Source organism: Nematolebias whitei, chromosome 1, assembly GCF_014905685.2.
Source record: "Nematolebias whitei isolate Nwh7 chromosome 1, NemWhi1, whole genome shotgun sequence".
Lineage (NCBI taxonomy): Eukaryota > Metazoa > Chordata > Actinopteri > Cyprinodontiformes > Rivulidae > Nematolebias > Nematolebias whitei.
The window spans coordinates 30,885,767-30,909,307 of NC_056498.1; the positions used below are offsets into that span (position 1 = coordinate 30,885,767).

The 23,541-nt window shown below is 40.0% G+C and overlaps 1 protein-coding gene across 1 annotated transcript in view; it reads left to right on the forward strand.

The window, feature by feature from the left end:
* The window catches only part of arap2 (ArfGAP with RhoGAP domain, ankyrin repeat and PH domain 2), a 133,389-nt gene that overhangs the window by 90,853 nt on the left and 18,995 nt on the right, over positions 1 to 23,541 (forward strand). The window contains exon 8 of the mRNA XM_037675029.1: positions 13,493 to 13,686. Within this exon, the coding sequence (XP_037530957.1) occupies positions 13,493 to 13,686 (194 nt within the window). The remainder of the gene's footprint in view (positions 1 to 13,492; positions 13,687 to 23,541) is intronic.

Below are 23,541 nucleotides of genomic sequence, written 5' to 3' on the forward strand. Positions count from 1 at the left end.
AATATGAGCCAAAACCAGCATCACACCATTTTACTAACTGAAGGAAAAATAAATCTGGTAAAGCACTGGAATGTTACAAGGTGCTCTGTTATCAAAAACATCTTTATTTTTGTTGCTAGAGCACACATTTGCACTGTTGAATTGAAAACTTCACCAAAACCACACATTTTAAAGAGAAACTTTTTTTTTTTTTAATTCATTGATCCTTTATTTATACAATTTAGTCTCATTGAACCACGAGGACTCATTTACAAGAGAGACCTGTTTTTAAAGAAAGAACACAGATTCAGTACAGACAATAGTAGGCGATCATACAAAAGCATATAAAATGAGAACGAAATAAAAACAGCTACATTATAAAGCGGTCAAGGTCGAGAGCTTCAGTTTTTTTTTTTTTTTTGCAAGATATTCCAGGAAATGGGAGTGGAGAAAAAGGCCCTTTTGCCATGTTCAGTCTGCACTGAAAGAATACTGAATGTAATAATGTCCTGAGAGCGCACGCTGTAGCTGCACTCACAGAGACATGTAGGAGGAGATGTATGAAGGCATCAGACCAAGAAGTGATTTAAAGATGAAAATGTACCAATGATAGTCTGTATGTTAATGTTATGCAAGTTAATGATGACCAGTTAACCAGTGAATACAGGGTGCAGTGGTGGGTGCGGTAGTTACAGCCAGTTATGAATCTTAGCGCACCGTGATAAACATTGTCCAACATCTGCACGGTGCTTGTAGGGGCGTTCATGTAAATAATATCACCGTAGTCAATGGAGGGAAGGAAAGTGGAAAGTAGCGGTTACAAGGCGTTTCCTAGCATTCAGATTTAGACTAGATCTATTTCTGAAAAAGAAACCCAGTTTTACTTTCAGTTTCTTTACCAAGTTTTCGACATGAGGCTTAAAAGAGAGGTGCAAATCGACCAAGATACCCACGTATTTATAAGAATCAACAAACTCAATAGGAGCACCATTCAAAGATGAAATAGAAGGAAGGGCTGCCGGTACGGACTTTGGTTCCCTTTGGTTTTATCAGCATTTAGCACAAGTCTGAGACGGAACAAATCTGACTGGATGATGTTGAAAGCAGACTGTAAAGGTTGGGAAAACCTTAACAACTGTTCTAGCTCAACAATAACCAACTGTGGCGTCAGAAATGAAATTAAAGGATGCATCAGGAATGAACTGACATTACTTACATAGATTGTGACGAGGGTGGGTCCTAAGACTAAACCTTGTGGTACACCATTGTTAATAGATAGCTGGAAGAAATACCATTGTGTTGAACCTATTGCCTTCGCTCTGAGAGGTAATTAGAGAACCAACCACTGATGTGATCTGAGATTTTATTTTATTTTAAAATAAACACTGTGTGGGCAGAATTAGCATCTTTGTGTTTTTAATCAGATAATCAAACAGGTGGTATTTGTAATATTTTATCATCAGTCTAAAATGTAATCTAACTCTAAATGTCATCTAAAACATTTTGATCTAAATAAGAGCATAGACTTGTGTGTGTCGCTTCATTTTATTATAAACTTACAGGTTTATTGATGTAGTGTTCACATTTTGTTTCATGTTATAATAAAAAAAGTATCTTAATAATACTCAAAACTGTATCAATCTACCATCACAAGGTTTAAAACTGTTGGAACCATAGACCGATATATAAGATGACAAATGTTCAAAACTGAGAGGGAAGAACAGTGGAGCACAAAGTCTGTGGTGCCTTATTGGATGGGAAAAATAAGACTTGCTTGTTTATGTATGAACAGTTTGGCTGTGATAAACAAATGAGACAAAAATATTATACTTGGTCCTTTATTTATTGAGGCAGCACGGTGGCGCAACTGGTAGAGCTGCTGCCTCTCAGCGAGCAGGTCCTTGGTTCAAACCCCGGTCCAGGGGCCTTTCTGGGTGAAGTTTGCATGTTCTCTCCGTGCATGCGTGGGTTTTCTCCGTGTACTCCGGTTTCCTCCCACAGACCAAAAACATGCATGTTAGGCTGATTGGTAACTCTAAATTGTCTCTAGGTGTGAGTGAGAGAGTGAATGGTTGTTTGTCTCGTTTGTCTCTATGTGGCCCTGTGATGGACTTGCGACCCGTCCAGGGTGTACCCCGCCCCTCGCACAGTGATTGCTGGACATGGGCACCAGCGACACCCGTGACCCAAAATGGAACAAGCGGGTAAAGATAATGGATGGATGGATGGATTTATTTATTGAGGAAAATGATATAAAATTACATATTTATGAATTGTAGAAGTATGTGAACCTTTGCTTTCGGTATCTGGTGTGAATCTCTGGGCAGCATTAACTTCAACCAAATGTTTCCAGTAACTGTTGATCAGTCCTGCTCACCGGCATGGAGGAATTTTAGTCCATTCCTCCGTACAGAACGGCTTCAACTCTGAGGTGTTGGTTGGTTTCCTCACATTAACTGCTCTCTTCAGGTCCTTCCACAACATCTGGATTGGATTAAGGTCAGGCCATTCCAAAACATGAACTTTATTCTTCTTGAACCGTATATGAATGTGTGTGTGTAATCCCTATCATTTGATGCAATTTTGCTTTCTAGTTTTTATATTGCTCAAATTGTATAGTTTCCTCAATTTATTGTGGTGGCCAGTGCAGTGACCAAAGATTGTAAGTGCCTTCAAACATCTTTTAAAATCCTGGGAAAAACCAATGCAGACGTGTTCTTGTGTGTAGTTTTCTACATCGCCTTAAAACCTAGCTGTTTTTTTTTTTTTTTTTTTTTTTTTTGGGTTACATTTTTTAATAAAAAAAAAAAAATCCATTTGTACGCATCCTTCATGATTGTCTATTACTGTCTTTGTTTTCCACTGTTGTCATCATTCTTTATTAGAATCAGGTCTCTCTTGTAAATGAGTCCCCGAGGCTCAATGGGATTAACCTGTTTAAATAAAGGTTGAATGAATGGTGGGCAGGGCCACCATTAGCCACCCTCTGGCTCAGCTTTTGCACCTGGTGGTAGCTCCCTTAGCTCTATCCCTCTGTGCTGCCTGACGAGAAGAAAAAAATCGTAAACCTCTCTCTTCGTATACACGGTGTAACTCCTACCCACTTGAATATTTTGCACCAAAAACATCAATAACACAAAGTTTGTTTTCTCAGTCATCCAGGTATATAACAACAAAAAAGGTTGAATCATGTCATCTGGACTTCGTTTTTTTCAAAAACATCAATGTTTATTTGCATTCTCTGTTTAGTTCCAGTCCATAAAAAAAACTACAAAATTTTCAGTGTTCAAATCCTTCAGCACCGGCAGACATTGGCGTACTGCTGCCTTATTTTTATATTATTATTATTTTCCTGTGATTTGCTTCATACAGAGTTTTACCTTTAAACTTTGTGTTTGTAAACGGTTGTTAACTGAGAGGAAATCGTAACGGTGTCTAAAACCGAACAAACAAACAAAAAAGACAAAAACAAAGAAGAGATGACCAAAGTTCACGCAACAATCCAGGTATAAAATCCAACAATCAGGTCATCTGGACGGTTTCTTTTTTGTGCTGAGACGTTTTGTCCGTCATTCAATGGACTTCTTCAATGTGATGAGCCACTAAACAAAACTGATTCTCCACCAACAGCATACTCCAAAGTGGGGGAAAATGTTTGCTGGTGCGAAGATGTCCTGGTGGTTAATGGCTTTTGTGGAAGGGTCTCTCAATGTCTCTCAACTCCTCGGAGACGGTCATGTCAAAGTGGTTCAAAACACCAAAGTTAATGCGCAATAATCCAGGTAGAAAACCCAACAGTGTTCAGTCAGGTCATCTGGACGATATCTTTTTTGTGCTGAGACGTTTCGTCCGTCACCCACTTTGACACGACCGTCTCAGAAGAGTTGACGAGGGAGAGGGCGGGCCACAGAAGCCATCTTAGCTCTAGCAAACTCTTTTTTTCCACTTTGGAGTACGCTGTTGGTGGAGAATCAGTTTTGTTTGGTGGTTCCTCAGATTGAAGACGTCTGTGGGATGACGAACAAAACTTCTCGGCACAAGAAAGAAAACCATCCAGATGATCTGACTGAGCATTGTTGGAAAGAAAGGATGAGCTACAGTTGTTTTGACAGCATCGTTAGCCACAATCAGAACATTATTTCTATAGATTTTCTTTTTAAATTGTAGTTGAGGTGAACATTCTGGCCACCCATTGATGGGCATTTCATCTTTTTGTAGCAATTCATATACACTTAAAATTCATGTATGTTAGTTTTTATTATAAGTAAATGTAAATTTAATGTTTTCTAGTTCTGTTATTTCGCCTCTCCAGATGTTTTCAGACATATTGGAAGAACAAAAAGCAATAAACATGTGGCAGGCGCAAACTGGTTTAACATTTAGGGTGCTGACAGTATTGTGATCTGCATCAAGGATGCGTATTTGATTCTAAATGTAAATTCTGTTCTTGTGTTTTGACACGAAATGACTGAAATGAGAGAAACCAAAGAACCTGGCCACAGTCCAGCTGCCTTCTGTTTGTCTTTTTGTCTCTTTCTTTTTATAATGCTGGTGATAGAGACTGTGTGGGCGGCTTCTAAGATCCCCGTTGAGCGCTGAGTGGACCTGGCTCTCATCTCATCCACTTTCTGAGGATTATATGCCTCTCTCCCCGTCTCTCCTCTCTGGGTAAAGTGGAACAGCTTTTCAGATGGTATACAGTGCATGTATATATCTCCTAATAAGCAATGAATCTGGAGGTTGTTGGGTTTTAGAGGGACAGAGATTGCAGTATAGTACGTTCTTATACCCAGGCAGAGGTGAGGTCATGTTTTCATATGGAGTAAAATCATTTTTTGACAAGCAATCATGGTTTGATGCGAGACTGAAGCGAAAGCATTCATGCCAACTTACGGTTAGGCACATAAGTCAGATACACTTACAAGCAAATGAATAGGCCACTATAATTTTCCAACTTTTCCTCTGTCCTCGCTCCGTCCCTCCGACTGCGGTCAGACTGACAGCTCAGTCGAAAAGAAGTGCAGAACCGAGGAGGAGGAGGAGGAGGAGAAGAAGGAGGAGAAGGAGGCCCTGAATAAATGAACAGGCAAATAAGTGAGCGCAGGGCAGATAATGGACCTCAGAAAGCAAGGTGGGGAATGAGAGCAAAGAGCAGTGATGTAAAGAATTGTCAATAATGGAGAAGACTTTTCATTATTGATGCCAACTTTTTTGTGAATTCATAAGGACCTCGTTGGTTGCCTGACCAGAGACAAGTCCAGACACAGAAGACTGAAACAGTGTGTGAGATCTCTGATAAGAAGGAAGACCTTCAGAGGCGAGAAACCTTCACTCTGAAGTTTGGATGATGCTGGATGTGTTTACATTTTGAGTTAAAGATGGACGCCTTAGCAGGTGGCTAATGGCTTTTGTGGAAGGGTCTCTCAGATGTCCAGAGTTTTGAATGTATGTCTGTCCGTCCGTCCGTCCGTCCGTCCGTCCATCCATCCATCCATCCATCCATCCTCTTCTGCTTCTTCTGAAGTCGGCTGGGTCACAGGGGCAGTAGCTTGAGCAGGGAGGCTCAGACATTTCTTTCCACAACCAGATCTTCTGGGAGGAAACGCCAAGGCGTTCCCTGACCAACCGAGAGACATAGTCTGTCCAGCGTGTTCTGGGTCTTCTCCTCCCAGTCGGACATGCCCCGAAGCACCTACCTAGCATCCTTACTAGATGCCCAAACCACCTCAAGTGGTTCCTCTCCATGTGGAGGAGCATTGGTATTCATTAGTTTCTGTTTACTTGGCCAAATACATTGTTTACTTATTTATTTCAGTCCTTTGCATTACTGATATTGCAGCAAATTTCAATAATCTTGATGCATAAACATGACTTGTGGATATTAAACGTATGATCAAGAGCCGGGATTTGTGTTTTTGAGTCAAATTTAAAATGGATGTAATCTAGCATTGATACTGATCAAAATGTTTAAAGGGTACTTTTTGGAAACATGCATGAAAAACAGAACATCGGGACATATTCAGGCTGAATGTGATGTAAATGCTGCCAGTTTTAAAGACAAGTTTGTATTTTCATAGATCCCTCTTTGGATGGATTTTGTAATACGATTGTTATTGATATGATTGGGAAGATGTTTTGAGGACATGTTCGTGAGCACGAGCAGCTCCTTTTTGTGAATATTTTTCTTCTCGGACTTTCCAGCAGTTCTTATTCAGACCTCACAGTAATGTTAGGAACATTATTCTTCTCAACATGTTGAACTTCTGTTTTATATTAAACAAGAACCTCTTTTGAACTTTTCTTGCTTTGTATTCATCAGTTACCCACAGGCCATGAAAATACGCCTTTTTCTTCTTTTTTTTTTTTAAACCAAATCCTTTTTACTCAGCATTTTTATTTTCTTTATATATCTTTATGGTTGATGGTAGAAAAGTGACAAAAATGTTAAAAACGTGATTCAAACGTGATCTCGCTGCGGTGGAAGTTGCAGCTGAAGCTGACTTAAGAGGATATGGCAAATGGAGTGTTACATGAAGAAGGGAGGAAGGGTGCTGGATGTAATCCCAGTTATTTAGACGCTCAGGCAGGCAGAGAGGTGATAGTTGAAAGAAGTGTGCAGAATATGACTCTAATCCAGGTTCTGCATTAGATTTGGTGTGCAGACAACAAAATGTCAGTGTGTCTCTTCTTAATCAATCCAGTACTCGTTCTTCTACTTTACTTGGTCTCTGTTCACTCTGCGGTACCTTGAAGAAGACGCCGAGTTCCCACCAACCTTAGACCTTTTGTTCTCAAGAAAAGCTGATGGAAGAAAGTGGCGAAGACACATAATTCTGTTCATTCAACCTTTAATTTTACAGGTCACATTGAACCGTGAGGGCTCATTTACAAGAGAGACCTGTTAGTAATTCTTAGATCCAAACAAAAGGAGAAGGTGGCATAAAGGAGTAGCATCCACAGTCTCAAATTCCAACAAATTTGCCTCATCAACAAGGCAAGAGTTGCTCCAACAACAGAAAACCCAGCAAAAGCTATTAATGCATTCCTGACTGTTGACTTGGGGTTTGGTTACAGCAGCTTCAGATGCTATCAGTCCATTAAATGAATGTTATTAGTTGCTATCATCCCCATAGGTAGCGTTCAGACGGTTCCCTCCTACCTCCTAGTAGGTTTCAAGTTATGTTTTTATCGGTGATAATATGCATCGCGGCTCGCGTGTAAAACTGGAAGTGTATTTTAGTTGGTTTTATGTAGCCATTTTCCTAAATCTAACCTTACACCTGACCCAGACCACTGACCCTAAACTTAACCCCCTTACCCTTGAGCCTTAACCTAACCCTGACCCTAAACTTAACCCCTTACCTGTATAAAACATAGCCCCCAGACCCTTGACTCTTAACCTAACCACGTGACAATATTATCGGCAATAAGTTCGTACCTTTAAACCTACTACGAGGCAGAGGAGGGGCAGTCTGAATTCTACATATGGGGATAATAAAAACTAATAACGGCCATTTAATGAATGATAACATCCAAAGCAGGTGCCCGAAAGAACTCCATAAAGCCAGTCCAGGAGTTGTTTTTGAGCAGCCAGTCCCTTTGGTCAGACAGCAGGTATGTGGAGATCTCCTTGCCCACCAGCTCCACGCAGTTCTTCCTCCCCCTCTCATTCAGGTCCTGACACCCCACTGCTCCAAAGGCCACCAGGATGGCAATGTGATGCCAGTTGGTGGCCTCCTCTGCAAAAGGGCTGCAGGCTATTTCCGATAAAAACTTGTCACTTTTGTTGTCCAAATCCAGTTTCTTGATTATACCATTGACTGAGAATCTGCGTTTCACCAGGAGGTCATTCACCACTCTTTTCATCGTCCATATCTCCTTACTCTCAGACCACTGAGCTTTTGATAGTCCAATAAACTTTCTTAAAAATCTGCAGATAATTTGCCTTGTCTCGTTCTCCAGCACCTCCTACCCAGCACCGCTGGGGACGTCGACTTCACCGTTCAACTCTGCCGGGGTGCTCGGTAATAAGCCACAGTCGTTGCTGTGGCCGAGCTCCTGGTAGCATTTCTCAGAATATCCATTCAGGGAAGTACGGTGGCCCTAAGGTGTATGAACATTTGAAAAACGGAATTTCATTTGAACAAACGGAATTACATTAAGCCAAAGCGGAAGTGGCCAAAGTGAAGTGGCCGGAATCACATTAGAAAAAACAGAATCACATTTGAAAAAAGGGAATCACATTAGAAAAATGGAATTGCATTAAGCCAAAGCGTAAGTGGCCGAAACGAGAGTGGCTCAAATCACATCAGAAACAAAACAGAATTACATTTGAAAAAAACGGAATCGCGTTTGAAACAATGGAATTACATTTGAAAAAACAGAATGACATTTGAAAAACAGAATTACATTTGAAAAAACGGAATGACATTTGAAAAAACAGAATGACATTTGAAAAAACGGAATTCCATTAAGCCAAACAGGAAGTTTTTTTTTTTTTTTACTTAACAGCATAATATCGAACAACATAACAATATACAGTACACCCACAACAGAGATACAGTTAGCAGGCTATACTTTTAACTGTATATCCATTGTGTGCGTACTATATATTGTTCTGTTGTTCGGTTTTACGCTGTTAATAAAGTAAAAAAAAAAAAAAGATCCGCTTTGGCTTAATGTAATTGTTTTTTCTAATGTGATTCCGTTTTTTCAAACGTAATTCCGTTTTTTCAAACGAAATTACGTTTTTCAAACGTAATTACGTTTTTTCAAATGTAAAACCGTTTAAAAATAAAATGTAATTCAGTTTTTTCAAATGTTGTTGTGATTTTGTTGTTTCAAATGTAATTCAATTTTTTCTAATGTGGTGCTGGCCACTTCCGCTTTGGCTTAATGTAATTCCGTTTTTTCAAATGTAATTCCGTTTTTTTTCAAATGTAATTCTGTTTTTCAAATATAATTGTGTTTTTTCAAATGTAATTCCATTTTATTATTTTTTTTTTTGAAATTCCGGGGGAGTGGTGGCGCAGAGGTTAGAGTAGAGAAGGTGGGCCTGTGATCCGAAGATCGCCGGTTCAAGCCCCGGTACCAACATCATCAAAAATGTGGGTGGGGTAGGTGAAGCACCCACACCTGCCCCCACCCTCATTCATCCCACTCTGGGCCCTTGAGCAAGGCCCTTAACCCCACCATCTGCTCCTCCGGGTGTCCTAGATAGCAGTTCTCTGCTCCACACAGAGGGCTGTGGTAGCTCAGTGTCTGTGGTTGCATCAGGAAGAGTATCTGGCGTAAAAATAACTGCCAAGTCTTCATGCGACTTAGTTTGCTGTGGCGACCCCTGAAAAAGAAGGGAGCAGCTGAAAGAAGAAGAAGAAAAAAAGTTGTGATTTTGTTGTTTTTGTTGTTTTTTCAAATGTAATTATGTTTTTTCAAATGTTATTCATTTACACCTTAGGGCCACCGTAGGGAAGCTATTACCAGGTCCTTCTAGGATCTTGAGTCGGGCTCAGTTGTCACGGAAATCAATAAACTATAACTGACACAATTATCCTTTTTGTTTTTACCCTGTCGCGCTGTTTCTTAACCTCTTAGAAACATTTCTTGATATTTCCCGTACGGTAATTGCTCATTTTATTCTGGTGGCATGGTTTGTGTGTACCAAAGGACAGGGACATAATGAGCAGAATACACATTAAAAGCAAGATGGGAAGCAATTGCTCAAAGTAAAAATTTCAATGCCTTGCTGGTATCTTTTTTTTTTTTTTTAATCAAATAAAAATCAATTCCGTGTTTGGAGATGGCTTGGTGGGTATGCTGTCATGTTGTTTGCTCAAATTCATAATTACCTAAAAAAAAAAATAACTTGTCCTTATTAAAAAAAAAAAAAAGTGTTTGGTGGCCATAGGCACAAATGCCACTTATTCCAGTTGTGGATCATTCGGTCAAAGCACTGCTTTGTTGCTTCATGAGCAGTGGAGGTGTGAAGGTTTTTGCACTTTGTTTTTACTTTCAAACTTTCAAAGTTTACAATCTCCTTGTTACACCAAGACAAAACAGAAAGAAATACAAAAGTAACAAGAAGTAAAAGTTGGCTTTTTCAAATTTGCGAGGGCTTCCCGGCTGATTGCAGGCTTTGATTTCAGTTTGCAGATTTCATTTGATTTTGTTTTTCCTGGGCTTGTGTTGAACAGCTGCCCCAGCGGACTCTGTTTTGGACCTGTGAAGTTGGTCTGCGTGTGCTCGTGTGTTTGCAATCCTTTGGTAATTCTTGTGTTTCCACTTTGCTGGCTTTGATAGCTCAGTGTCTTGGGCGGGAGGGGAATGGGCTTTTACAATGTCGGCTTCTTGTCTTCTTTTAAGTCTGTTAGAAAAGTTGCAGAGGGAAATGTCTGACAGGCCGTTTGAGTGTACATTGTCAGAATGTAAAAACCTTGGCTGGAACACGCTCTGTTGTATTGTGTTGGGTCTGTTTAGCTGAGCAGTTATCCAGGAGGTAGGAATTTACAGTAGGTGAAAAATTCTGTGTCCTGCTCAAGGACAAATAGTTTTTAAAGACAACAAATATATTTGAGATGCCAGTCATAAAACAATTAACCAAGTATCAAAGTTCATGCTCAAAAATCCAGATAGAAAATCCAACAAAGTTCAGTCAAGTCATCTAGACTTTCTTTTTTTGTTGTTGAGATGTTTCGTCCTTCATCCAAAGGACTTAATCAGCCCGAGGAGCCACAACAAAACTGAGTCCCACAAGCAGCACACCCACATAGTGGACCAACCAGTTTGCAGGTTTTGCTTGTGGCTCCTTAGACCGACGAAGTCCTTTGGATGAAAGACAAAACATCGCAACAAAAAAAATCAACGTTTCAGATGACCTGACTGAACTTTGTTAGATTTTCTACCCAGATTATTGAGCATGAACTTTGATGTTTTGAACTACTTTGGCTATGGCTGCCTCAGAGGAATCAATGGGGGAGAGGGCGGGCCGCAGAAACCATCTTATAGAAACCATCTTATCACCAGCAAACTGGTTGGTCCACTATGTGAGTGTGCTGATTGTGGGACTCAGTTTGTTGTGGCTCTTTGGGCTGAAGAAGTCCTTTGGATGAAGGACAAAATGCCTCACAAAAAAAAGAAACCATGTTGGAATTAACTGGGTATCTCTCTTAAACCACATTTTAATAAATCATATTGTTGCTATTGGCAACATCTACAAGGTTTCTTCTTCTAGCTTTGGCTGCCCTGTGTGCAGAGTATTTCTTTTTAGCCTTAAAAAAACATAAAAAAACAAATACAGTATGTTATGGAATTGAGATGTTGGTTTGTGCCAAAAATCTTCTTAAAAAGCTCCAAATTTTAATCCAACAAACTAGTTTGTCAGAATAAAATAACCCCAGCAGATTCTGGTGTTAAAAATAAAAACGGCATACTTTGGATTTTAACGTTTATCTGTTGTCGTTATCCATTAACTGAGCTTAATTTGTTTCTCTTGATCTTTATCTTAATGCACTTGGTTTTGAAACAAACCTCAAAACGCACGTTTTTATTAAGACTACGGTTCCACGAGGGAATACAGTACTTCAAGTTGCAATGCATGCAACTCTTTTAAACAAAGAACTTGTGATTTGTTAGCACTCGTGCTCAGACTTGGCTACTACCATTGTTGAAGACCGTATGCCTCCCCGTGTAGGTCCTGGTTTGTAATGCATTAATAAATGTCTGTATGTGTTCACACATGAGTAATTCACTGCGGCTACGGTAGAAGTAAAAAAACAATACACGATCAGCTCTATCCCCTCCCCTCTGTGCCGTGCCCCAACTTCCTCTGGACTTTTGTGCCTAAAATGTACTATTGTCTTAAATGCAAATGTGTCCGGAGCATCGTCATTACAAACACGTCATACTTGCACACTTGACCAGACTCCCGCTAGCAGAAGGAGCGTGCCGCCGCAAGAGTGTGCACAGCTGTTTGGGGGTGTCTCTGTGTGACTCCATGTTTCTTGGATAATATTAGCATTAAAATATATTAAATTCTATGACCAACATAATAACAGTTCTGTCTATTTAACTTTTAATTCCCCTCCAAACTCTACAAGGTTTTCTCTGCGAGAGGGTCTGTTTCAAATGTTAATCAGCTCCACCCTTCGAAGACTAGAAACTTCAGGGAAACGCTGCAGTCCCTTTTCCAAGCATCACTCCTACCCGATGAGCATTAATTCAGTCGTAACTAAAAGTAAATAAAATATTTCATTGCGACATGGGCCACGTGAGCAGTCAGCTGATTCCTTTAATTCAAACAGATGCTTTGTCACTATCCCCATATTTGGCAAAAATTGGTTAGCATGTCTGCAACAGACTATACACGTTATCTTGATTTTTATTGCTTGATAAGAAAATTGACAATAAACTGGACATAACTCTTCAGAGTACACTCAAAAGCCTTTATTTGTTGCAAGTAAAAATAATCGCAACTGTAAAAATACCAAAAAGTTTAAGGTTGTTTAGTGAGCATATTTCATCATTTTGAAGCGTACAAAGCAGCTTTGATTTTAAGGACGAGAACGTTCTGTGTTTAGTCTTTGCTTTACATCCCATATAGGGGGCCGAGATGGTGTAGAGGCAGGGCAGCCGGCTTGGGACCCAAAAGTCCCAGGTTCGATCCCCAGTCACTGCACATCATGTGGCGTCTCTGGGCAGCACGCCTCATCCCCAAAATGCCTCCCGGGCGCCTTCAATAGCTGCCCACTGCACCACCTGGTGGTGGATGGGTTAAATGCAGACTAATTTCGCCATTGTATGGAAACATACAGTGCTGACATTGTGATGACATTATTATTATTATTATTATTATTATTATTATTATTATTATAAAGATCAGGACAACCTTCTCTCAACGTGATCGTGCAACATTTAGGGATATGGCTAAAAGATCAAAAGAAAAAAAAAAGCTTAGCAGATATAGGATATGAGGGCGAGGCCCAGGAAGCTTCTCTGATTCATCAAACAAACTTGCAGATGAAATTTCATTTTTTCTATATACTTGAGAAATATTGTATTTCAATTAATAGGGGAGTCCACTGCCCACACTGGCCCCCACTTGGTGGCTCCACTGACCTTTAACCACAAAAGAAAGAGTATCTGTGTCTGTCGTGTCAAAATTGGCCCTGTCAGTTTTGCAGGAATGTCTTCACTAAAGACTGACTTAATTTTCACCAATCGCACCTCATCCTGTGTTTCAATTACTTTTCTTTCAGACCGGAATTTTCTGTATCAGTATTCAGCTGCACTTTAGCAGCCAAAGATCTAAAGTAACTCACTGAAGACATGCAAAAATGATGAATTAACACCATGAGTCAAAGACTTTAGGATGCCCTGATCTCTTGTCTAGCTTTCTCTCTGTCTGCTTTTGATTCATTTTCCCTCCTCTTGTATTCACTCCTTTACACATTCACACATCTGCCATCTGTTTCTCTCTCTCTCCGTTTCTGTTTCTCACTCGTGCACATGTCCACAGGGGAGCGCCAGGAGTGGATGGAAACTCTTCAGACGGCCACGCGCCCCCCCGCCTGCAGCTCCCAGAAGCGCTCCGACAGCCTTCCCCACCTCTCCTCCACAAACAAGCGTGGCTTGCTGGAGCTCCGCGGTTACAAAGGCAGAGTGCTGGTGTCCCTGGTGGGGAGTAAAGTCAGGCTCTGCAAAACAGAACAGGTACTTCTTACACCACCGGGACCTCCTCTGTACAGAATGACAGCTCCGTGCCTAAAAGAAGCAAGATGATAAGCCTACTTGAAGCAGCAGCGGTGGGAGAAATGGATACGCTTGTGAATGTCTAATGCAAAAAAAGTAAATATATATGTGTGTTAAAATGTTTCCGTCTACAAGCACACAGGCTGATTGTTAGGGGCCCTGTAGCTCAGCTGGTTGAGTGCCAAGGCTGAGTTCGTATCACAAACTATTTTCATGCATGTAGTTTGTGTTTTCCCCTCTGTTTCATGCTCATGAAGTGGTTGCCGATCCATGAAGCTAAAAGGAAAATCATTTACAATTTATTAGAGCCGTGAATAACTTTGATCATTCAGGTGGGTCATGCATTTAAATTTAAAACATTTGCAGTATCTACAATTTAGGTAATCCTCTACACACCTAAAATAAATTAAGTTTTTATTTTCTGAAATTTTAGCCTTTAGAATATTTAGCAATACTTTGTCAATTTTACATGAGAAATGGCACAGCTGAGTTAAAGTACAGCCTGGTCTGTATGGCGATAAATAATCGGCATTGTTTGGAGTGATAATTTTTTTATTAATGCTTTTGGTTAAATGTTTAATTCCTGGAAACTTGAATATATGCAAGGCCCTTTTCAACACTGGACAAAGATCCTGCTAACTTCTCCATGACCTGTTAGAACATAACTGGCTTGTATCAAACATGATGCTACTATGCCCTGAATAATACATCGTTTTTATTTATTTTTTGTTCTTCTATTCCTTGTCCCTGAGATGGTCTTCTCAATTACCATGCCCTGTGTGACATCTCTTTAGAACAGCAAAAGAATGCAACTACATGTATCACGTCTACACTATCCTTATTACGTTTATGGTCATAGCCTAGACCAGCTTGGCCAGTCATAACTTCTTATCCGCTCAAGATTTTATCAGTTTAATGAAACTTGATACACACATGCATTATCACTAGACTGTGTAGGTGTACACATTTCATCACCTCAGCTCCAATGTCAATGTCACAAATCAAGATCAAAGTTAAAACAAAGTATTTTCTTGTCCAGACCATCATTTTTGATCCACTCAAGATAATTTAACAAATTTGCACCACTACTAAATGCTGTGTAGCGTAATCTTTTCATTGCCCCAGCTCTAAGGTTAATTCCGCAAATCAAGGTCAAAGGTTAGACAATGTCTTTGCTTATCCGAGCCATTACTATAGATTAGAACCAGACCGATATATTGGTAGAGCCGATAATTTAGGCTGATAGACGTTTGGGGACCCATTGGTATCGGTGATAATTGTACCATTATGCGCTAATTTAAGCACTTCTAATTTTCACCCCTAAAATGCTGGGAAACGGCCATAATTGTACAATGTTTCCAGCAGAGGGTTCATGAAGGCTACTTTCAAGTCATTGCCGTTCACTTAAGTTTCACTTTCACATTCAGCACAGACGAAGCAGGGAGCAATACTGTGTGGTGTATTTTGCTCAACAGAGCATGGTAAGTTTATTTGAACTGATCTGGAAAGTAAATAAAGAATAATAAATTGTCTTCAATCCTCCAACCCGCTACGTGCCTCTCAAGTTGACAAGCTAATGTTTAGCATAGCTTATTGCCTTGTAAAATTTTAGCCAGAACAATAAAACTAACGTAGAGGTAAAATATATCAGTGTTAGTAACGTTATCTTTGTCATCCTCAATAAGATGCATTGTTTGTCTGAAATCTTTAGTTCTCTGCAAAGAAAAATAAGCGCTGCTGCATAATCTGTGCATTATATCGATTATTGGCAGTCGATCCCCCACACCCTCCATATCGGTATTGCCGATAACCAAAATTTCCATGCCGATCTGACTACTTTAAATTGCTGTCGTATTTCTGGAAAATAGTTTGTCGACAGACATATAATATGCCAAATGCAGTATTCTTGCCCCTTTTTCTTTTTTTTACTACAATGTGGCCGGGTGGTCATCCTGTATGAAAAGGGCCTAACTTCCAATCTCTAATCCAAAATATTTTTATTACTGCAACTATTGATTAGATCTAAAGTTCACTGTCTACTTTTAATCTATGTACTTTACATTTTATTCACACTACTAGCTGAAATCCAGAAAGATAAGCGTTCACCATCTTTCCATCTGCAAATTCGCTCCTTAGCTTTAGGTCCTCCCATCATTTCGTGGCAGAAAGATATACTTGTCTCTGTGCAACTGCAGTTTCAGCAGACTAAATGTTAGTTGGAAGAGGCAGAGAGGTGTCACAGTAGTGTTGACTGGATGTTATTAGTATGCAAGGAGCCTCAGACTACAGGGTCTAAATCAGTCACATTTTTATGCTTGGTGCAGAACAGCAAGTCAGGGTGCAATATGCAAAAAGATGAGTACAGCAAAAAGAGAGAAGTTGACTGTATTCAGAGATTGAAACTTAACTTACATAAGTTGCCAAAAAACTTGAGGAAAAAATTCACATATTATGCAACAGAAGGACTGTGAGGATTTTTAAAAATTTTACTTTATCTTGTTATACAGACTAACAAAACTACTTTTTTAGCCTAAATTTATATGTAGCCTATGTTAGCTTCTAAGCTAGGTAAATATTTATGTTTAATTTATATCCAGATTTTTTTATGTGAAAAAGCTCAAGTTAAAACAATTGGATACTTAATTGTTTCCTTCAAACTTCAAAAACGGCACAGGGAATAAAATTACACCAGAGTTTAATGTGTTCCAGTTCAGAAAAAAGTTAGTTTGCTTGCTAGCCACTTTAGCTACTGTTAGCGATGCAAGCTCATTGTAAGAAATTGCAGAAGCATGGTAGAATTTTGACTTCACCGTTTACATTGCTGAGTTACTCAATGACAGAAGATTAACTAAAAGCTACATAAACATAGGTTTTATTATTCCTGCTGGGCTAAAAGTCCCAGTTGCACCCAAAAATAGCAAAAATATAAAGTATAACAATACAGTATACAAGGACCTAAGATATACACTGATATACACTAAATGAACGCCAAATGGTACAATTCAATTCAGTTTATTTATATTGCGCCAAGTCACAACAGAGGCCATCTCAGGGCACTGAACATAAACATCCATATATAAAAATAATGGTTTAAGACTTTATCTGAGGAGCAGACTGCTTTGAGTTTAATTCCATCACAGATCTCTCATCTTGAGCAAGCATGAAGGTGACAGTGGAAAAGAAAAAAAACCCTCATGAGGAAGAAACCTTTAGCAGAACCAGGCTCAGGACAAGCGGCCGTCTGCTTCAACCGGCTGGGTTTGAGAGGAACAGGAAGGAGGAACAGATACACAATGGCAGGTCAAGAATCACATGTTAAGATAGAAATAGTATCAAATGAAAACTATTCAATTTTAACAATTCATTTAAGGAAATTAGGTCAATTTTTCCTCTAGTAGTCTAAACTTAAGGCAGCATAACAAGCCAACCCTAACTATAGGATTAAAAAAAAAAGAAAGTCTTAATCCTAGTCTTAAAAGTGGACAATATGTCAGCCTTACAGACAGGTTCTAGAAGTTGGTTCCACAAGAGAGGAGCCTGATAACTGAAAGATCTTCCTCCTATTCTGCTTTTGGAAACTCTAGGGACCACAAGTAAGCCTGCAGTCTGAGAGCGAAGTGCTCTGTTAGGAAAATATGGAACAATAAGATCTCAAATATAAGATGGAGCTAGGTTGTTGAGGGCTTTGTAGGTTAGGAGTAAGATTTTGAATTCAATTCTGGATTTGACAGGCAGCCAATGGAGAGAAGTTAAAACTGGAGAGATGTGGTCTCTCCTACTTACTCCAGTTAAGACTCTGGCAGCAGCATTTTGGATCCACTGAAGACGTTTTAAAGAATTATTTGGACACCCAGAAAACAAACTATTGCAATAGTCCAGTCTAGACGTGACAAATGCATGGACTAGTTTTTCCGCATCGTTTTTAGATGAGCCGTTTCTAATTTTAACGATATTACGCAGGCAGAAGAAGATGGTTCTAGTAACGTTTTTAATGTGGGGGATAAAAGACATGTCCTGATCAAAAATAACACCAAGATTTTTAACTTTAGAGCTGGAGGACAGATTAATGCCATCTAAGGAGGGAGAAAGACTGAAAAATTTATTCCCAAGATGCTCAGGTCTAGAAACTAAAACCTCAGTCTTGTCTGTGTTCAAAAGTAGAAAATTTAGGGTCATCCAGTTTTTTTTAATATCTTTAAGACATGCTTGTTGTCTAAGTAGATGATTGGATTCATTGGGTACAGTTAAAGATCCAAGATATGCGCTAAACGCTAATAATTTAAAATAATATGGCGAATCAACAGCAGCCCGACTTGTGGCTATATCCTCAAAATACCTTACAGGGAAAGATATTTCCAGTTTCTTGTTGGGATATAAAAATATTTTGATCAAAGTGTCCCACAATTTACATTCTGTTGGACTTTTTTCTATTAAGATAATGTTAAACTATTTAGCTGTCGGATAAACAAAAAAGGCTGATTTTAAATTTCTATTTGTCAGTCTTATGAATCTCTGATAGTCCCCGTACGGCTGTTCTCTGCTCACCACTGTCCCAGGAGCAGATCAGATTGAAAGATACCTCACAGCACCGATACCATTGCCTCACTCATGTTTGTGCGCCTGTTTGAGAACACTACTTGCATTCAACTCATTTCCATCCCTCCTCGGCTCGCAATTCGTTTTGCTCACTCTTGCAGTTTTTGTTGTTTGCCTTTCATTATTTTCTTCATTAGCGTGAACAAACATCTTTGTTAGAATTCTCTTTTGGGTATCCCTCCATGTCAGCACATTTCCACTTCCTTGATCTGAGACAGCGGAAGAAACGGATGGAAAGACAGAATCAGAGAGAGAGAGAACAAATTAATTGTATTATTTCAGCTTACCGTCTCAATCCCCAGCTAAAATGCCGCAGCAATGCGTTTTGCACAGAGGAAAGCAGGCGGCAAGTGAAAAGACAATGGAAATAAGATGCAGAATAAAGAGAAATAGACGAGGGGAAAGAAGGATAGAAAAGACAACTTGAGTGAATGGCTTGGATGACTGAGAAACAAACGTTGGCTCGTAGAGAATGAAGAAGAGCAAGTGAGGGAGACTGCGCCCCGTTCAAGACCAGTGAAGTGGAGCATTTAATCTTAACATGATGAACGAGCTATTGGAAACATCATCCTCCCAGCTCCTCCTTCACCACCCCGAACTCATTTCTCATGAACCGTAAGCCATGTGATGGAGCTGTGGTTAAGGTCGTTTAAGCACAAAGGTAAGGAAAGTTGAACCAATCATTTTTTCTGGAAATGAGCTCCTTGCCTTTGAGCAACATCCATCCATCCATCCATCCATTATCTTTACCCGTTTATTCCATTTTGGGTCACGGGGGTCACTGGTGCCCATGTCCAGCAATCACTGTGCGAGGGGCGGGGTACACCCTGGACGGGTCGCAAGTCCATCACAGGGCCACATAGAGACAAACGAGACAAACAACCATTCACTCTCTCACTCACACCTAGGGACAATTTAGAGTTACCAATCAGCCTAACATGCATGTTTTTGGACTGTGGGAGGAAACTGGAGTACCCGGAGAAAACCCACGCATACACGGAGAGAACATGCAAACTCCACCCAGAAAGGCCCCTGGACCGGGGTTTGAACCAGGGACCTGCTCGCTGAGAGGCAGCAGCTCTACCAGTTGCGCCACCGTGCTGCCCCCTTTGAGCAACATTTTAGGCAAATTGGTACAAGCAAAGTGACCCGTTTTATGTCTCGGCTTGTTCATCCCAATGATCGTCTGTTGCGTTTTAAGCCAAACGGAGAAAATACAGATGGACTATTGGAACGGCTTGTGTGCAGTTTAGAGCTTCGTTCTTGTTTTGCCTGTGAAATCATATTTGAAGGTAAGTATTTTAGTTTTAGGCCCGTCATACAGAAAACATTTCGTTAGAGAAAAATATAAGGCGTATTTGTTCATACATATGATTAGCTGTGGCAGCCATCTTGAATTGGATTGTCTCCAAATGTTATTGAGTCGTAAATGTAGATCCAGTGCGTGTCTCATTAAAAGACATTTTGGAATTGGACATACACGGGCAAAAACATCATTGCTCATCTTTTGCCTTATGGCATTTGGTGGTAACCAACATTTGACGAAGTCCCAATGTCTTTTTTTCATGTGGACGTGGAAATTATGTCTGAGCTTTTTGGGTTTGTACCTTTTTTCTTTATGCGGACAAATTATGGGATGGTTCGTATGTCCATAAACTTTATCATGTCTTGCTCATAACTTCTGATACGCACAAGATATTTTAATGAAACTTTAATACAGATTATTATTTATTTAACTTTCATTTATACAGGTAGTCTCATTTAATCATGAGGACTCAATTTCAAGAGAGACCTGTTTGGGATTAGATGGTGGGGGTTAAGGGCCCAGAATGGGGTAAATGAGGGTGGAGGCAGATGTGGGTGCTTCACCTTTTCCACCCATATTTTGATGTTGTCTGTCCGTGGAGTCGAACCGACAACCTTCCTATCACAGGCCCACCTTCTCTAACCTCTGCGCCACCACTTCCCCATATGCATCATCATTAGTCAGAGTGTCGTGTACATTTTTCATCACCTCACTTCCAAGGTCAAGGTCAACATTTAAAACCAGTTATTTGCTTGTCTGTTCCATAATACTTGATCTGATCAAAATATTTTAATGAAACTCTGTGCATATTGCACCGCCACTACATGGCGTGTCAGAAAATGTATTCATAGCATCATCTTCACGATCAAGCATCAAGGTAAAATGTTAGACAAGGTCTTTGTTTAGGCATTAACTCATGATCCACTCAAGGTAATAATTTAAAAACAAACTTGATTCAAGTTTGTTTCAACACTAGACAGTCACGTAGTCTTTTAATCACCCCAGCTCTGGTCAAAGTCAAGGTCAAATGTTACACAAGGACTTTGCTTGTTTGGGCCATTGCTATAGATTGCCATATTTGTCAGCGGGTGTATGGCGTGCCGTATGCGGTACTCTTGTTCCTGTTTAGGTTAGTATCGTAAACTGTGACATTTATTTGTAGAAAGCTGCTACAAAGCTCACACTAAAATGGCTTTCACTTTTATTGCCATTCATAAGGTGCACAGAGAACATTGTAAAAACAAACATTATTTTACAGTAAGTTTCTTGTAAATACTTCAGTCACATTATTTGTGGAAACACTAAATTGTCAGTTTTAAATGCCTGAACGTTGTTTTCAATACCTTTCCTTTCTCAGTGCCTCCCTTTTCAAAATAAACCGTAAAGAATTATTTCTCTTGATCATGTTCTTGTATAAACTTTGACACCTTTCTGTGAAACACTTTTACCTTACTGAGCTTTTAGAGAAGTTTTAAGTGCTTGAGTGGAAATACTAAACCAAATCGAAAGAACCCAACAAAGTTAAGTCCGATCCCCTGGATGGTTTCTTTGTTGAAAAGTTTCGTCTTTCATCCAACGGTCTTCTTCAATCCGAGGAGCAACAACAAACTCAGTCCCATAAGTGGCTTACTCGCATAGTGAGCCAACCAGTTTTATGGTGATAAGATGGTTTCTGGAGTCCGCCCTCTCCCCCGTCGACTCCTCTGAGGCAGCCATAGCCAAAGTGGTTCAAAACATCAAAATTCATGCTCAATAATCCAAGTAAGAAAATCCAACAAAGTTTAGTCAGTTCCTCTTGACGGTTTCTTTTTTTTTTTTTTTTGTTGAAAAGTTTCATCCTTCATCCAAAGGACTTCATCAGTCCGAGGATGCACAACAACCTCAACCCCATAAGTGTCTTTCTCACATAATCGTTCAGAGATTCAGATACTCTTTGTACATGTGGTGGTCCCAGTTACATCCAACAATAAAATGTAAAAGAAAAACAGTAATAAGATCTAAGATGAACTAAGACTATGAACTAAGAAAAACAATGAGTCTGTATGAGCAGATGAGCACGAATGAACACAGCAACATGAAACAGATCAGATCAGCAACATGATATGTTTTTTCACAGTGATTATTCTAGTTAGAGATTCATGAGTCTAACAGCCTCAGGGTAGAAGCTGTTCCTCAGTCTATTGGTTCTGCACTTAATGCGCCTTAACCTCCTTCCTGAGGGGAGTGGGGCAAAAAGTGTGTGTGCTGGGTGAGTGGGGTCCTTCATGATGCAGGTGGCTCTCTTCCTGCATCTGGAGGTGTAGATGTCTGTGATGGTGGGGAGGCTGACTCCAGCAGACTTCTGTGCAGCCTTCACCACTCTCTGCAAAGCTTAGAGTGAGCCAGTTTCATGGTGATAAAATGGTTTCTGGAGTTAGCCCTCTCCCCCATCGGCTCCTTTGGCCACTTATGGGACAAATGGAAAGAAGTTTGTCTGGTTGATTTTTAGCGACTTGGTGCATTTAGAACTCTCTGGATTGTAATGTTATGTTCTGAGCAGCTGTTGCACATGTAACAAGGATTTTCCTTGATACTGCTTTCCTTCATCTTACTTCAGACTCTTAGAGATGCTTTGTTTTGTTCCTGAACGTGGACAGGAAACAGTCAAGTGAATAACATGTGCACCAACGTTAGCCTCCGGCCTCCCCCCCACCCTTTTCCGCTCGCCCTTAGCACCATTATTGCCACCTAAACCTTGCCAGTTGTAATTGGGTAAGTTATTTTTACCCTTTCTTTCCTTCCTTCTCTCCATCCTTGGTGAATTAATTGGAGGGAGCAGGAGGCTGTGGCAACGTTGGGTAGGTAACGAGTGACGAGGGCTGGACCGCCGCTAACACCCAGCTCTCTAATTGGCTGTCTGAGAGGGATGTGGGTCATTAGGTATAGGTGACTGCTTTGCCATCTCAGCACATACATTCATGCTGGTATTCTACACACCTTCCTCGTATTGTACTACAGTACATGTAAACACTGTGTCCATTCATGTTTGAATTACAGTGACTTGTTACTTTCCAAGGTAATCAATTGAGACAATCAAGCAACAATGAGCTTTGAAAAAGGGTTGTTTTTTTTTAGTCTGTCACACCCGGGACTCTCATTATCATGTCATGCATCTTCAGACCTCTGAACATACCGAACTTTAAAGAGCAATAACTCTATGTAGTTGTAATTGATAGGATAGAAGGACAACTTTTTGCTGCCCTGAAGCCTTCACTTCAAAAGCTTCCGCTCAATTAAAACCTGTCCATATAGTGGATTCCCTTCCCTCACACACATTATCTTTCTTTTGCTCTTCTGTCATGTTCATCTGAGATCAGGCTGTCTTAATTAGCCCTAACGCTTCATAAGATCTGAGGTTTGTTCGTGATTAGATGGTGTCATCCTCTGTCTGCTTTATTGATGGTTAAGGACGGCGAACAATGGTTTATTTTTTTTAGCATTTGTCTAAATTTGTTTGAAGTGGTATAATTGGGGCTAACAATGGTCAATTCAAAGTTTTAACTGCCCCCCGCAATTGAACCAGCCCACATAAAATAAGGATCAGGCTGTGATTTTTGCAACATGCAAATATTTAAGTAACTGCCATCTTGTGCTGCAATCTGCAAAATTTGGCTGCGCTGCAAAGTTTGTCGCTAATTATTCTGCAAGATGCTCTCCTACACACACATAGCGCTAATAGGCACTTCTTTTTACTCCGAGGCATTTCCAAAAAGCGCCCAATCAACAAAGATGGTGTCGATTCATTTTCGTCTTTGTTTAGTGTAATTAGTGTAAATTGTTGTTCTGGTGAGGAACCGTTAGCGGAGAAAACACTCATGATTTATAACCACCACAACAGCCCAGTGTTTTATGCTTCTTCTCATTTGAGCAGCATC